Genomic DNA, 17,394 nt, shown 5'->3' with positions numbered 1-17,394 from the left:
ATTAAGTTTATATTATTTAGGTTATCTTTTATAGGCTCAAGAAATCCTATATAAGAAAACCTAAATAAGATAATCACCACCGACATCCCAACACCCTTGCACAGCTGTCGCCCCTGCCCCATTTTCTGCGCAGCCCCTAACCAGCCCGACGATCGAAACTCACCCCCTTCCCTTTCCCCCCTTCAAAATCGTCAAGTCTGCTACCCAAACCGACTCCCTTTCCTAAAAACAGCCTAGAAATTGACCACTACTGGTCGACATAGGCCGGTTTAGGGTTGAAATCAGCCAATTAGCCCAAAATCGACCGATATAAAAAATGTGTGTATGATGGAGACCATGTAATATTTTGATATAATGTTATTTTTTTTATTTGTGAAATATGAGGATTATTGATACTAAACTAGTTTAGATTTTGTAGAATATATCTATTTAAGTTAACAAAATTGGTTAATTGCAAAAAAGTATTGCATACTAGTGCAATCAATAATTAAATCTATTTAAAACAGAGGGATTACTTCGTACTATTTTTAATCACTCCATGTCTATCTCTTTTGGTCCCTATGGTTACACTCCGATCCAAACTTTTTTTTTTTTTTTTAACTATTCTGATCTAGACCTTGTAATCCTGACCTGACTCATATGACCTAACTTGCGACCTAAAAGTTGACTAGAAATGACCTGATCTCGAACTAACCCGATCTAAAGTAGAATTGATCTAAACGTGACCCGATGTCCGAAATGACCTAACCTGAAATCCAAAGTGACCCAACCGATTTTAACCCGAAAAAATTAACCCAACTCGATCTTAACCTGACTTCATTCACCAGACACGAATTTTATTTGCCAACTCATAAGTTTAACTACTCAAATCATATAAAAAATGTTTTACATGTAACAATGGGACCAATACTTTGTAATTTTGCAATTCACAAAGAGTCTCGTTTGATTGAGAACAAATATTATTATTAGACTTGAAAATTGACCCAACCCAAACTTACTTGACCCGACAAGCGGACCTAAATGTTGACCCAACTCGAACTCAATCCGATGTGTTGACCTGAATTTGACCTTTAGCCCCAATTGACCCGACCCAACCTAAACATTTGTTGACTGAAATCAATCCGACTCGAAATGACTCAATCCAAACACGACCTGTTTGCCATGTCTATTCTGATCACATACTACAATAATATTTATATTTAATCCTCTAACAAACCACCCTATCTACACACCCCGTATATATCTCGTAAAACTCCGCACAGAAGCTCACTTAAATAAATTGAGAGATACGAAGTAACAATTTTGCTCTGAATGGTTAAAAAAATATTTACCCAATCCTACGTGAATAGTAAAACCACCCTATCTACACTTTCAATCGATGGTAAGCTTTGACTAGAGTATACCATCGTTACATAAGTACACCCTCCGTTTTTAAATACTCACCAAACAATCGATTCCAACTGCATTGGCTCCACTCTTGTCAGCCTGTTCGTCATCCCCTACATGAACCGCTTAGACAACACAACAGCCCACGAATTTGGACTATGAGGGTCGGGCCTCCACCCGCCGCTGGTAGTAAGCATAATAATAGCCGATAAGAACCAAATTAAAGTCAAGCAGATACAAGAAAAGTTTTACTCAAACCAAGCAAACAACAAATTGATAAACTTCAAAATTACAAATGCTGTTACAAGGCTCCCCAACGCCTTAACTTTTTTTTTTTTAATTTTGTTTTTAAAATTGACTCGTTATATATTTTTAGGCATGACTTTGGATGTTTTTATCCTGGAACTGATGATGGTGCTCTTAGTATGACAGGAGAAGGATCTAGGGAAGGATACAACATAAATGTTCCTAGGAACAAGGTCGATGTGGTGATCCAGACTATTTTGCTGATTGGGATCACATATTGATCCCTGATGCTAAAGAATTTAATCCAGACAAATGCTGTTACAAGGCTCCCCAACGTCTACCAGAACTTAGTTTGCCTAAGCTCCTGTCCCAGCTGCAGATGATCCTGATAGCGATCAAACCTCATCTCGTTTTTATCATAAGATTCTAAAACATCATTCAATATAGACGAAACCTCTTCAAGCAGATCACCTTTTGTTTGAGCTTTATCTTCATCAGAAGATGAAAGACGATGAGCTAATACCGAACTTATCATGCCATCTTTTCCAAATGCAACGATAGTAGGAAATGAACTATTGAAGAACCTTAAGAAAAATTTGTCACTCTTACCGGAGCCTTTTGTATGACATACTACCCTATCCTTATATGAGTTAGAGTAGTCTCTAGAATCAGAGTTTTGTAGTGTAGTTATCTCACTTGAAAATTCTCAATCACTTAAGGAAACCATTATAATTCGCACATCATTACACTTGCTGAAACCCTTCACTGCAGCATAAACTTCATGATGAATATGAAATGGATAGTCAAAGTAAAACAGAACCTTCTTCTTCATCTTCGGAAACTCCTGGATTTCTAGTAACTTCAAGAATGACTCTAGGGTGACTTGCCTTAGTTCTTCTGAGATTTTCTGGACAACACAGTCAAGTCTGAAAGGATATGCATAAAAACCAAACATCTGCATCAGTTCTGCTCCGCGAGGTTCAACAAATACGCCATTAGGTCCCAAAATGACTATCCTTTCTCCACACTCAAACATATGGTTCAGCATAATGGACACAGTAATGTTATAGGGTGCAACCCACCAAGGGAGATTCCGCTTTGCTAACACATTGAGAAAATCCTGTTTAGCTGACTGCGGATCATGAGCCGTGTTTATTCCAGGAAAATAAACCAAGACAATCTCCAATTCCTTGCCATTCTGCAAACAGGCTTGTGCAATCTTAGAAAGCATAGGAATCATATGTCCTGAAGTAAAGAGATACAGCCCGACAAGCTTGGATTTGAGTTCTGAAATAGACACATTCTCCTGATGAAATGCCCCATTTCCTAGAGGAATCTTCCTGGAGACAATATCAGAGGTTTTGCAACACAAAAAGTCCTTGAGAGAGGATGGAATGATGAGATTCCTCATAGCTTTGGTAGGGACAGTGATAGCACAAGTCTCGGACACGCAAGTAACTTTCTTAGAAACAAAGGGAAAAGGGGTGGAGTTTGCTCCATAAAAAGGTACAAAGGAAGTAGCATGTATACCGCCGGGAACATGTGAGTAGAGCAGAACAGTTTGATTGGGGTCAACCATAAAAGTTGTTATAGCGGACTTCATCCCACCCAGAGACTTGCACACACTGTGTCGATGAGACTTGGCACGAAACGGGACTGCAAGGCAATTAGGTGGGAACCCGTCTAAGAAAGCAAGGAAGGCATCCTTATCACGAGTCCAACCACGTCTCATCTTGGCAACTATGACCATCTCAAACCCACCCTTCAATTTAGAGTAAAGTTCATAAGATGCAGCTGCAATTTCCCAGGTGGACGAGGAAGAGTAACAAACAGGCAAGAAGAAACAGCAAACCATGACAAATTTCCCACTAAGATCCTCCGCTTTAACAACACGACCATCTCTACTAAAAAGGTAATCGTTTGGGCGAGAAAACAACAGGGATTCAATACCAACAAACCCCCCGACCTTGATGTCGCATTTAAATCTATAATTAGCATTACGACATTGATCATAAATAAAGTTTTCCAATTTTTTAGTAACATCTCTAACAGGATCATATTCTTGTTCAGGAGGCAGATCATCTAAATCATCAAAAATCTGGGATAATATGAGCTCATCCCAGGGTTTCATAGGATTAACAGGAAAGAAGTAGTCCCTCAATTCCTCTCTATCAGCTATGTTCATATCTTTCAATACCTCTAACTCTTGAGGAAATTCATCCTTGTTCGGAATCTTCTTCTTCTTCTTCTTCGACTTGGGAATCTCTTTTTTCTTGGACTGCAGAAGAATTTCCTTTTTCTGTAAGAGCATAAATTGCCGAAGAATCTCCTTCTTCTTGGAATGCATCAACTTGCGAAGAATCTGTTTGCTTGAGCGCATACACTCTCGGAGAATCTCATCCTCCTTGGACTGCATAAACTCCCGAAGAATCACCTGCATCTTCGCCTTCAACTGCATCGGAACCTTCTTCTTCTTATGCTTCTTCTTCAATGGTTCAATAATCTCGTAATTCACATCCATAACTTAAACAATTACCTACAAAGTTTAAACCTTTCATCATTTAACTATAATATATAAATATATCATTCAAAATTGTAAATCAAAATACTTACCCGACTCTGATTTCTGCGGCAATGGCTTTTTTCGCCTTTTCTACACTAGGGTTTGATTTTGTTGTGATTCTTCTGAATGGAATACGATTTTAAGTTATCACTAGTTAAATAAACTAAATACGGAAATTTTTTATTTAAATGAAAATTATAAAAGCCTAAAATACCCATTCTTCAATTTTTAGAACTCAATATCCCATTTTAACTTGAACGTAAAATTCAACTTACAAAATTCTCCATTTTTACGGTCTACCTCCACTAATCCCTCGACATTTTGTTAATCTCAAAAATTTTTGCTGATTCCAGAAATTTCACATTCAATTTTCCTCCCATCTAAGGTAATTTATATGTGTAATTTCGTTCTTATTTTTTATAATGTTTCATTCTTTTTTTTATATCCGGGGGTTACCGTTGACCCCCGGAAATCTTATTCGGGGGGTATTGTTGACCCCCAAAAATCTGATGCAGGGGTATCATTGACCCTCGAAAATCTAATCCGGGGGGTACCATTGACCCCCGGAAATTTGATTCGGGGGTACTGTTGACCCCAAAAACACATCTCGACATGCCTCCGAATAAAATCGTATAGCATGGAAATTTTATTTGTTTGATTGTTCATTTATAAATTGATTTTGCGGAAAGAAAAATACAACACATAATTTTCATACCTAAAAAAAAACGTCGTAGTGCACTTTGTTATTGTCCATGAATTTCTATAGTATTGAATATCAAATAGGATGAAAGGTCAAATAATAATAGGGATGATTATATATTTAAGAGTGTAAATAATAAATAAAAAAATAAGGGCAAAATTGGAATATAATCATTTTAAAAATATTAACTTATTTTGCATTTAGGCAAAATTGTCCCGACATTTAGTATCCCCTAATTGAGAGGGGTATTTTGGGAAAGTGAAATTTATCACCCAAAAGGCCAAAACCCCCCTTTCACTTTATACATTTAGGCTGAAAACGATTAAGCCTAATTTGGTGCGCGGGATTCCTTTTACTTATAAATACATTAACACACTCTCTCTTCAAATTCACTCCCTAATTCACAATTCTCTCTCCTTCAAATTCGCTCAACAATGGGTTTTAAATGTGTCTTCATTACATCTCCCTCCGATACTGCGTATCTGAGTTTGATTCCAAATCACTCAGTTAGTGATCCAATCATCCTTTGTTTTGATTTCCAGGTCAGTAAGGAAGAAGTTGAGGTTGTTCAATCGCACTTCAAAGCCTTCAACACCAAAATCTGTTTCTCCAGATCTAAAAGTCAAGTTGATGGATTATTTTCTGCGGCGTTTACTGGCATCAAGCTCGGAGCTATGCTTATGTTCGTCTTTAAGTGCATTACAGAAGTTAAGATCAATAATATTAAGTTTCCGGTGACTTCGACAAGATGAACTTCAGCTTCGGAGGAGGTCAGGTTGAGGATACTGAAGAAGTTAAGAAATCGAACTAGGTTTGGATTATTGGATGAGGATGAGGCAGATGCAGTAAAGAATTCGTCTAGAAGAGAGATGGTAATGCGATTACTCGATTAGTACTTTTTTTTTTTAATTGTAATTTTGTTTAATCAAAGATTTGGAAATAGGATCTCAAGTTTGAATTTGTAATACTACAATTCGACTTAGGTTTTTCCAATTATCAGAGGATATGTACTTTTTTTTTATTAGAGGATCTGGAATTCTAGAAATAGAAGGATCCAGAGGACTAGAGAACAACAAACATAAATGCAAATATGATGAGAACCTTCGTGCATGGGATTCTTGAATAAATCATTGTTTTAGAGTAGGTGAAGCAGGTTCTTACAGAGCAATTTTCTCTACTGAAATGGTAGAAGGATATCTTGATTATTACCGAGCTCGCACTCATATTCGAGTTCATAGAGATGTCGCATTAGCACCATTGCCAATGCAACCATGTGATATGTCCGAAGTTGCAGTAAGTTTTATGAAATTTATTTTATTATTTTTATTGGAAAGTAGAGTTCATGTTATTATTGTAGGATAACATTTATTTGAAACTGCAGCGTCTGCAATACTTAGGTGCAAGAGTTTACCCACTCCACCCAGACGTTCAACACCGAACTGATGATGTGACATTTTGGCAATGCCTTGATGATTTAACCCGTCATTTAGAAAATTGGATGCCAAGACTACAAGATGATCGTCAAAGAAGAGGTGTAGGTGGTAGTTTAAGAAGGGGTAGTCATAGGGGATAACATTTGTTTTATAGGAAGAATTTTTTTTCTAGATGCAAAGTAACACTTGTTATAATCATATTGTTTCACATATGTATTTTAAATTAGATGCAAAGTTTAATATCCAAAATTGACACTTGTTATAATCATTTTGATTGATTTATAAACACTTAGTCTAAACATGATGCAAATAAAAGGAAGTGGGATAAAATAAAAAATAATAACAAGAACAAAAGTAAGATCCTTTATAAATTCGATAGCAATAACCAAATTTCCTCCATAAATTTGTAAAAAAAAACCATATTATATTACTTTTCTAAAACTCCGTGCAATCCCAAGTGATGCAAATAAAAAAAAACGGAGGGAGTATCTGCATCTCTAATTATCAACATTGTAAAATTTAAAAAGTGGACATTAATAAAATATGCATCGACACGATTCAAACAAGATCTCACATGACTATATTTTATCATACCTATAAACCACAAAAGCGAGTCAAAGTGTAGTGTGTGAATAGTGTAAAAGTCAAACGGTGTCAACTAAATAAAACGGAGGAAGTAATAATAATTAAGCCCTAAAAATTAAAATCCCCGGAAATCATATCCGAGGGTCGACAATAACCCACGGAAATAAAATTAGGGGAGAATAGTTGACCCCCGGAAATCATATCCTAGGGCCATTGTCGACCCCCGGAAATCAAATCCGGGGGTTATTATCGACCCCCGAAAATCAAATCCAGGGGTTATTGTCGACCCCCGGAAATCAAATCCGGGGGTTATTGTCGACCCTCGGCTATGATTTCCGGGGGTTATTGTCGACCCCCGATATGATTTTCGGGGGTTATTGTTGATCCCTAAAATCATATCGTTGATGTTCCGTGCAAGATGAAAAGTTTAACTTGTTTGATTGTTCATCTATAAATTAGATTTTGCGGAAAAAAAGTTACAGCACATAATATTCATACCTCAAAAAAATCGTCATAGTGCACTTCGTTATTGTCCATGACTTTGTATATTATTGAATATTAAAGGTTGAGATGAAAGGTTGAATATGTTAAAATATGCTTGTAAATTAAACAGTAGGATGATTATATAGGTAGGAGTGTAAAGGATTAAATTATAATAAGGGCAAAATTGGAATAATAGCTTTTTTAAAAAATTACTTTATTATGCATTTAGGAAAAACTATTCCTGCATTTAGTACCCTCTAAGTTATTTTCAAGTTTCTTAAAAATAATAACAAATAAATGAATTATAATACAATAAATGGAAAAATGGTAAAAATCCACAGTTTTTTTTTTATTTTTTTATTTTTTTATATACGGCCTGCTATATCGTGTAGCATGAGATACTCGAGTTTCTCGATCAGGGGTCACTCGAGATGTCGGGGTTACTTGAGTTTTTCGGTTAGGGGGTTACTCGAGTTTCTCGGTCAGGGGTTACTCGAGTTGTGGGGGTTACTCGAGTTGCCGAGATTACTAAAGTTTTTATGGGATAATCAAAACGTTGGATTTTTAAGGGAAGAAAGGTGAATGGTTGAATTTTTAATTTCCATTTTTCTTATATAAATATATTAATATCTAAGAATACGTATATGAGTACTACTATGTTTTCCCTCTGTTTTTAAATACTTGCTCTGCTTTCCTTTTTCGGCCATTTTTAAATAATTGCTCCATTATTTTCTTATTTGGAAAACTTTTATAATATTTAATTCATTTCTCTCACCTAGTGGACCCAACAAATATCATGTTTTATTAATTTTATATTCTTTCTCCTCCAATTTCTCCACTACTTTTGTTTTTTACAATTTTTTATTCTTTCACCAACCCCACTACCTTCATATTTTATTGCTTTCTCCAATTTCTCCTAAAACTCCGCTCATGAAAAAATAGAGCAAATATTTAAAAACAAAGGGAGTAGCAAATATGTCGAATTCCAATGCCACTAATTTCTTTTTATTTGAGTAAACTGGAAATAAAATTAAAAATAACAATATAACATTTGTGCCACGTCCCTCAATACTATGCTCCAACTTCAGGGGTGTTAAGATAACTTTATAAAAAGATTTGATTAGTTGACATAAGATAGATTTATATTGATTTGACATATTAGGTATGTTTAGAAAGTTTCCTTTAATTAAGTTTGAGTTAAGTATAATATTGGGTCTAAGTTTTTGATTTTATCACCTTTTGGGACCTCAGTTTTTATTTTTTACTCTCTTTCATTTATTACTCTCTTTCACATGTCGTGGTTAATTACAAGGCTAAAGTTTTTCTAATTTCAATTTAGAATAAGCTATTAATTTTTATATTTTCTCTCCATTACCTTCAACACTGATTATTAAAAGATTTTTTTTCTCTTCTAAAATTTGATGTTGTTCATGATTGTAGTGCACGTACATTAACATATTAACAATTAGATAGGTAGTCGCTTAGTATGGATCGATGGTGTACATCACAACTGTCATTAACTCATTGTATATATACAATAATTAGAAAACATTATCAATGATAACCTATTGCAAGCACGCTAACTAAACCCACAATAATAAACCAAAATAAACCTGTAAATATATTGTTAAAACAGTGAATTCTCCGTAAAAAAAAAACAAAAAAGTATAGTTCAATTTATATACTTGTAATTATACGTAATAAATAAATAAAAACTTATTTCAACCTATGCTTTGTATTTAAAAATGACAATTTTTTTTATTTTTTTTAATTTATTTTTTATTTTTTAGGGAGTAACCCTTTTTAACTTGGTAATGATAGAAAAAGAAAACTTCAACTTATACATCAGGTTATCATTTTTTAAATAGGTAATTAACTAGTCACATATCATGACAATCGATTGCCATCTATAGAGCCGGTGATTATTGATAATAGGTTATGCTTATGCTTTTCCGTATTTGATATGTATATATTAGATATCAAGTTAAGCGAGGTCTCAAATTATATTAATGTTGAAGTCACACATAAAAAGTAAGTAACTAGTAGGTAAAAGTATACGAAATCTACACGCAGGCCGAATGATATAAATAAATAATTAAGCATGTCACGAGTAGAGAGTATCATGCATCGTGAAAAACATAATCCCTTAGTTAAAAACTTAGTCCCTTCATTTATTTTTATCCATTTCAGATTTTTAAGGACTAAGGACCTATGTTTTTTGGGAATTTGGCAAGTAATTAATGGGAATGACCTATGTTTTTACTCTGGTGGGTTTAAGTGTAGTTAGTTGGCCGGAATGTTAATTCTAGGTCCCAAAAGGTGAAAAAAAACATTGAGGTCTCAAAAGGTGAAAAATCTAAAAACTTAGTCCCCATCTTTATACTTAACTCGATTAAGTTTTGGGACGGGTTGGTGGTTTTTGGGGTTGGGGAGTTAGAGCGGATGGTTTCGAGGGTCAGGGGGAGGTTGGATGGCGTGAAAGAGGGCCGCTCGTCCGGTTTCGGTGGCTAAAGGGGGGTGGTCGGCCTAGGTTAGAGGTGGGGAAAATGGTTGAGAATTTGGGTTTTTTGTGTTTTTTTTTATTTTTTTTAATTTTATTTTAGACCAATTACGTGTTGACACGTGACTACTAAAATAATAATAATAAAAAAAAACTCTATCAACAGGTTACCGATTATTGGGACTATTGGAGACAAACTCATAGGCTCATAGCATATTTGGGATCATTAGATAATAAACCTTAGTTGGAATTATTAGAAGTAAATCATTCATAGTTGAGATTATTAAAATGTACTTTTCCTAAATTTTATAGTATTACTTAGGCTATATACTACGGAGTATAAATATTCACACTTTTTGTATGACTAGGGATTCTCGCGCGCGAGGCGCACTGTGGCTATTGTTTGACAAGAGTTTTTACAATTGACCTAAATGAATTTGCATGATATTTTATTATAACTATTTGCATTAATTGCATATAGACAATAAATGTGGTAAATGTTATATAACCGTGCAATATTTTTCAAAACTTTTGTAGATTTAATTTAGATTTAGTGAGGAAGTGACAAAAGTGATCAATTTCTAGAAAAGTAAATATTTGATATGCTACTATCTTCTTTTTATTTTAGGGATATAAATGTGAAAACAACTTTTACAATTGGCCATAATGTATTTGCATGGTATTTTATTATAACTATTTGCATATAGACAATAAATGTGGTAGATGTTGTATAATCGTGTAATATTTTTCAAAACTTTTGTAGAATTAATTTAGATTTAGTGAGTAAGTGACAAAAATGATCAATTTCTAGAAAAGTAAATGTTTGATAGGCTACTATGTTTTTTTTTAGAGATATAAATGGGGGCAAATAAATAAACAAACATTTTTTGGGGTATAAACGTCTACACACTATTCATAAAAACTCTCTCATACTTTTTAAAAGGTAGGTTGGGATTTGAAATCGACACAGGAGGTCACAGGAAACATAAGGTGCTAGCATTGTGCGCAATGTGGGAGCAAGCAAAACTGTTGTTGCGTACTAATTTTTACATCAAAAACAAAAAAATGATCGCGATAAGAACTAAAAAGGCAACGAGAGGTCCAGCAAAATAGCAGTTTCATTGCACAAGAGTTAACTATAAAAGCAACAAGAGGTCCAGCAAAATAACAGTTTCATTGCACACGAGTTTTCTAAAACAAGCTCTAGTAAAGCCGTAAGTGAGGGTAGTCTCGTCCTACAAAAAATGAGAAAAGAAATCAAAAATAATTGGTGATACAGGAGCATATAAATCCATAAATAAGATGTAGAGCAAATTATTGAAGGGTTCACTACATTTACCACCTTTTTCGGATTTTAATGGTTCATAACAAGGATACGATCTTGTATATCTGAGAATGACTTGACATCCTTTCCCCATAACCTGCAAATTTACTTTGATATTAAGCACTCATATCAAGAGTAGCATCACCATCATCAATGAAGAACCACCCAAAGTTATCTTGTGAAAGAATTACTGTATTAAGTTCATAGATGATAGATGCTTTAAGAGGCGGGATTCAGGAAACACTGAACAAACTTTTCTTGTTTTGCAGGGATAAGAAAATGGTAAGGCTGTAATCTTCAACAACTATTTGGAAAAACAAAAGTAATGCAATATTTCATATTTTCTTATTTTCCTTTGTACGAAACATTATTTGTGAAACTATTCCACAAGCAAGGTAGCCGAATTTAACTCACCAACAATCGATTCCAACTGCATTGGCTCCACTCTTGTCAGCCTGTTCGCGTCGTCATCCCCTACATGAACCGCTTTCTCAGCATCAACACCAATCTGATCTAAAATATTACAAAAAAAGGTCCAAATTAGAATCCTTTTCCATGCAAATTTTGTATATAATAAAAGGCATACGTAATAATGTAGCGAAGTACACCAATCTGATCCATGGAACTACATAATTGCTGTAGGACCAATGTTCTTCAATCTTTAAGTTCCATAATCACTGAATTAACATTGGAAGTGTCAACTGCAAAGATTTTTCCCCAGGGAATTCTCCCCATATAGTAAACCCAGAGCCTATGCATTTAGATCACATATATCAAGTCATAACTTATAAGTTATAACCAACTTGAAAATGCAGTCAAAGTAAGGACAGTGGCGAATTTCTGAAGGTTCTTTTTGTTCACATCAATTCTGAAAGTTGAGATTGATCTTCTACCAATTTGAAGCATACTAGAACAGAGCTACCCCTCTAAGTTCATTCCAGTGTTTCTCAGGCAATTAAATTGTTCATGAAAAAACCAAATGGGGAATGAAATTCCAAGGTTCACAGCTAAGAGGAGGGGCTAAAAAAGCCAACATGATAATGACTCTGACACATTCTAAATTTGGGCGCTTATTCATTGCTTCAACACGCACATGATATTTATTGACAACAAAATTTTACTAACTTAACAATTTATGATAGAACTGTAGATTAAACTAGTAGGATTAAAAGTACATCAGACAATTTAACCATTGATCCACAGGTTTTTCCTTCATATATTGTGATGAAATGCCAGATTTGGACCCCCTTATTTTCAGGGAGCCCGTGCTATTGCTCACCCCATTCATGCTCAGAATCACCCCTGTTATCAGACAATATAAAATGAAGGTTGCAATGTGTCAAAGAAGTCCAATGATCTCTAGTTGACTTTTCCATGACGTGTGCACCAAAAAACAAGGTATATGGCCTACATGCTCAAGTAGGACTTGCAGGAGGGATGTGTGAAGACAATAAACCATGCAACATGATTTATCAATTTATGGAAAGGACACAATTTGACTTATGTTTATCACAAACTTCATCGGAGAACCAGATATAAAAGAATAATCATGCTAGCATAGAATACCTAAAGCAGCATTGAATATCCGTGCATCTGGTTTTTCAGATCCAACCTCAGAAGATACCAAGACAGCATGAAACCTATATCAAAATCCAGAAAACCACTGTCAATATCCAAGTGGGGGAAGTTCAAAAAAAATTCCAGCAGAAGTAGACAAACCCACAACAAAACCAAAGAGGTACATTGGCACATACAAATCTAAGACTTCGAGTTCCTTCAATAGCTTCCTTAACCTGGTGTCAAAGTTTGATACAACAGCCAACTTAACTGCAATAAGCATGGTAATGTAAGAGACATAAACAGTTAAGTCAAAAACAAGTTTTTACTCCTTATTTGTAGCAAATTTGAGGAAAATACTTTATGACAATGACCTCCAGCATTTTTAAGGCACAACAATGTCTCTAGGGCCCCATCTGGAAGATGCCAAGCTTGACCATTTGCAAAATACTGAGGGGTAAAATTAACTACTGTTAAGATTTGAGATTATATCATCAGATACAGAAACAATCATAGCCAATTCTGATGTTTAGGCTAATAACCTCGTAAACTTCATTAAAGTAGCTATCATCAGCACAACCAGTAGCTTCAGAAACAACAAGCTTCCAGAATGGTCTCCCATCACCCTGTTAATAATGCAAATTGAGAAAAAAAATGTATAGCTTGTATAAGCTTTATTTTAAAAAATCTGTTCAAAGAACAGTTGTATGGCATAAAAATCATCAGAACACATTTAGCAATGATCCAAGTAAAGTTAACCACCTACTTCCAAGAGAATATGTTGTATGATTATTAATATCTTTTTTAAAGTAAGTTTTCTTATGCAGGCTCTATCATCTCTTACCAGTGATAAAATGTGAGCTAGCTGGACACTATTTTTTACAACGTGCAGGCCTGCAAGTGGTTTTGGGACAGGCCAGATGGTCAAGCCTAAACTCTAAATAACATCTTCAAATCTCTTCTATTAGGTTATCCCACCATAAACACTTCTGAATTTGTCAAATATATAATACTAGTTCCTTGTACAATTAAAAAGAAACCAAAAGAAATAAAAGAAGAAAAAAAACATCATTCTCATGCATAATCATCTACACCCAAATGGGAGACATCACTGCTAACTTCCTCTAGAGAAAATATCTTAGGAACAACTAGTAAACAATATACAAAAATAACAATCACACTATAGATCCAACAAATGGTAACATAGTAATAGTCACATAAAATACTACCTCCCGTTTTTTTTTAGTTGCAACTTTGGGTTATTATTTGAGAGATATAAATATTCCAAAGTTGCAACTAAAAAAAATCGGAGGTAGTATAAGAACCTCTGTTTTGGATGACCAATAACTACCCAGTAAAAGCTAATTGTTCCATCGAATATTGGGACTTTTATTGATTTGGATGGAATCGTCTTCAAGTTAACATTCGGAACTTTGAAGGAAGAACATATGCCATGGCTCCCATTAATCATGTGACTATAAGAACATTCTGCAGATATCCAAGATTCAAGTTTACCTGGTAACGAAGTTTCTCAGGCCATGGAGCAGAAAAGGCTCTCTTGAATCCTTGCTTTATTTCAGGTAAAGTTGCACTTAACCCTATGAGTATTGCATCATATCAATTCATATTATAAAATATTGACACATAAAATACATAAATCATGAAACCGGACTTTTTGATGATCACAAAACAAGATCCTAGATTATTTTTTAAAAAAGGAATAACAACCAAACAAAAGGTAAAAGGGACACTAAAAACTAACTCCAAGAAGCTCTTCTTTTTAACCAAATAAATAATCAATGTTTTTATTGATTTTATTTCTTCACTTCCTCCTGCTATAACCAAGTCAATAATTCAACCCACTTTCTATTTTTTGCACTTGTTCAATTACATGAAACCCTTCGATCGGCTAGAATACTTCTCTATTCTCTGGATATTCCCTCTTATTGTCAGTATTTTATTGTGCTTACATTGACTCTACTTCACATTCTTATAACAGTTTTTAAAGTCTTAGAATCCATTATGGTGTATGGCTGAAGATGCACCATGTTGAGTTGAATGAAATTGTTCTAATTGATTCTTATTATAGTTGCAAATTTCGATTGCATATGGTAATCAAAATTTCCTGATTATAAATCAAAATTTGTACACCACTTTCTTGTCCTTCATTCCTTAGTTTGCTTCCTTTTGTGGATTGAGCTCTCTATATTCATTATACACCAATCTTTCAGACACACAACAAACACATGATGGATTATCCACTGAAGTGTCTTATTGACATAACAAAACATGGAATCATTTGTCACATCCGTAACCCCTCATAATTAAGATTATAACATGGTTTCACTTCCAGCAAAATGACCCTTCATAATATTAGAATCATAATACCCAAGGATGATGCTCAATGTTGATTCTAACGTGATTCCCTTGCTTAGACACTTGAGTGATGAGTAGAACTGTAGAAGCTTCTCTTAGAAATTGGATTTAAGTATTTGGATTTCCAAAGGAGCAATTTGGATTAAATGAGTTTAGATTTCTTAAGTAGAAAGTGGTGCAACATTGAGTGAACCGCAAGATGAGATTGAGTCGGATTAATGACAAGAGTCGTCTAGTTCTAGAGCATCTCTTGTAATTGTACCAATTCAATTTCGAAACTTCCTATTGCGATTCGTTTGATGTTACACCACTTGTTATTGCCCTCCTTTCTCTTCTTTTAGCCTTTACCGCCTTTTCAAGTTCAATATTCAAGGGAAAAAGAGGTAGAGCTCTCTTTGTTAAATGGCGCTGTGGGAACTGGCGTCCCATTCCTGTATTAAAGTGATGGCACATTGGATAACCTATTCAAGTTATAACTCCTTAGTCCTTGCAATATTCGAAAATGTGACAACTTTTTCCAAACATCAAGAGGGTAGTTTAAAACTATATGCATATAAACCACATTGAAACAATGATTTCCCATTTCATAATCTGAACATAGCTTGTCCATAAAAACAAACAAAACCACAAAAAATGCAAAGGTTGAATTTTCACAAACTTACCATATTTCTTGCCAATTTTAGCATAAGTCTGTTCAACAGGCTCTGAAAGCTGCAAAAGTGTACCCCCAGCATCCAACAACAACCCATCATATGCTTTCTTCTTTACTGAATTTCCATTCTCTGCAATTTCAAAACCCATTTCAGATTAGTTAATCAAGACTCTAATTAACCCCTAAAATTGGCAAATTGACATAAAATTAAAATTGGGAAATTGCAAAATTGATGACTTTAAAAACCCACCTGTATGAATAGCCATAGCTGAAGATCGAAGGTAAAAAGGAGGAAACTTGGAGATATTTTTGGGAAGAAGACGATTAAATTTGAGGGAATTGAACTTTGAGCATCGGATCAAACTTGCCTCCATTACAAATATAATGTTGAATGAGTATTGTATGTTATACTAACCAAGGTTGTTGAACCAAAATGAAAGGTTGTGAGAGTAGAAAAAGAAGAATGAAGGAAAAAAGAAAGACATTCATTCCCAAAAAGAAGTATATTACAAACCAGAGCAGCAGCACCTTTGCCTCGTACTCAACCATGGCTAAGGTTGCTCTATCAGCTTCTAAGGCCACTCTAAAGGCCAATAGGTGTAAGTGGGTTTGTTTCGGGTTTAAAGACAAGGTGTTTGATAAGTAGATTATTTGAGCAAAATTAGTTTATGTGACCAACATTAGCTTATTGACTATTAAATAAGCTAATTCAATGTGTTTGGTGGGAAGCTTATTGAAAGAGCTTATCCCACTAAATAAGTTTTTTAGGAGCTTTTTCAATTCTTACCGTGAAATAACACTTATACCCCCATTTAAATTAAAATCTTATATGAACTACCTACCTCACAATTAGGTTATTAGTCATTTCACATAATCAATCAGTTTTAAGCAATCATTTATTTACCAAACACTTATATACAATCAGCTAACAAAATAAGTTAGTCAAATCAGTTAATATAATCAGCTATTTAAATTCAACTAACACAATCAGCTTAAGCTTTTCCCCCAAACACGGCCTTATTAATGAGATTATTAACGAGTGAACTTCAAAGAAATAATATAATCAGCTAGTTAATATAATCATTGTTAAATTCAGTTAATACAATCAGCTAGTTAAAAAAGATTATAAACAAGTGAACTTCAAAGAAATAACAACATCAAATTAAATCGTGAATGTTAAGTTAATGTAACTATTCACAATATGTAATACGGAGTACTTCTCTTGTCTATACAACCTTATTGTGTTGCATAATGAAATGCTGATGTCAATTTACTATTTTTTTTTAATTTAATTCCACTTTACTACTTAGATTGTAACCACCATCATTAGTTTGTAATCGTCTAAAAGGGAGAAATTATTGAGTATTGAAGATTTGATGTCCGTGGGAAGAAAATTTGATTCCAGAGATTAGGTTCAAGAGCAATTAATTAGATGTGCTGATACCCTCTTGTGCATTGGTTAAATCTGAAGCTATTCTAACTCCTGAACTTTGCAAGCATACCTGTGTTCAAACCCTTACAAAAGTAGTTCATAGACTTCATACCTTGTAATACTACTGAAAATGAAACATGAAGATGTGTATAACAAA

At 34.4% G+C, this 17,394-nt stretch overlaps 1 protein-coding gene and 1 pseudogene across 2 annotated transcripts; both read right to left on the bottom strand.

Annotated features, from left to right (window-relative positions):
- Nucleotides 1–1,588: 1,588 nt before the first annotated feature.
- LOC145581541 (putative nucleoredoxin 1) lies at nt 1,589–4,338 on the bottom strand. Its single transcript, XM_081638548.1, has 2 exons — nt 4,246–4,338; nt 1,589–4,168 (listed from the first exon to the last, which is right to left on the bottom strand). Exon 2 carries the CDS (start codon nt 4,151–4,153, stop codon nt 2,339–2,341), a length of 1,815 nt encoding a protein of 604 aa, XP_081494674.1. The 5' UTR covers nt 4,154–4,168; nt 4,246–4,338; the 3' UTR covers nt 1,589–2,338.
- A 6,656-nt stretch (nt 4,339–10,994) lies between these two features.
- LOC145581540 (uncharacterized) lies at nt 10,995–16,392 on the bottom strand (annotated as a pseudogene). The gene is made up of 10 exons (XR_014099645.1): nt 16,056–16,392; nt 15,816–15,935; nt 14,293–14,375; nt 13,320–13,403; nt 13,152–13,227; nt 12,975–13,047; nt 12,787–12,860; nt 11,635–11,733; nt 11,239–11,317; nt 10,995–11,131 (listed from the first exon to the last, which is right to left on the bottom strand). The product of XR_014099645.1 is annotated as an uncharacterized LOC145581540 (transcript).
- Between the last annotated feature and the right edge of the window lie 1,002 nt (nt 16,393–17,394).

The sequence above is a fragment of the Chenopodium album genome, chromosome 15 (assembly GCF_948465745.1).
Source record: "Chenopodium album chromosome 15, dcCheAlbu1.1, whole genome shotgun sequence".
Lineage (NCBI taxonomy): Eukaryota > Viridiplantae > Streptophyta > Magnoliopsida > Caryophyllales > Amaranthaceae > Chenopodium > Chenopodium album.
The sequence above is the reverse complement of the archived record's forward strand: the minus strand, read 5'-3'. Positions and strand labels throughout refer to the sequence as shown.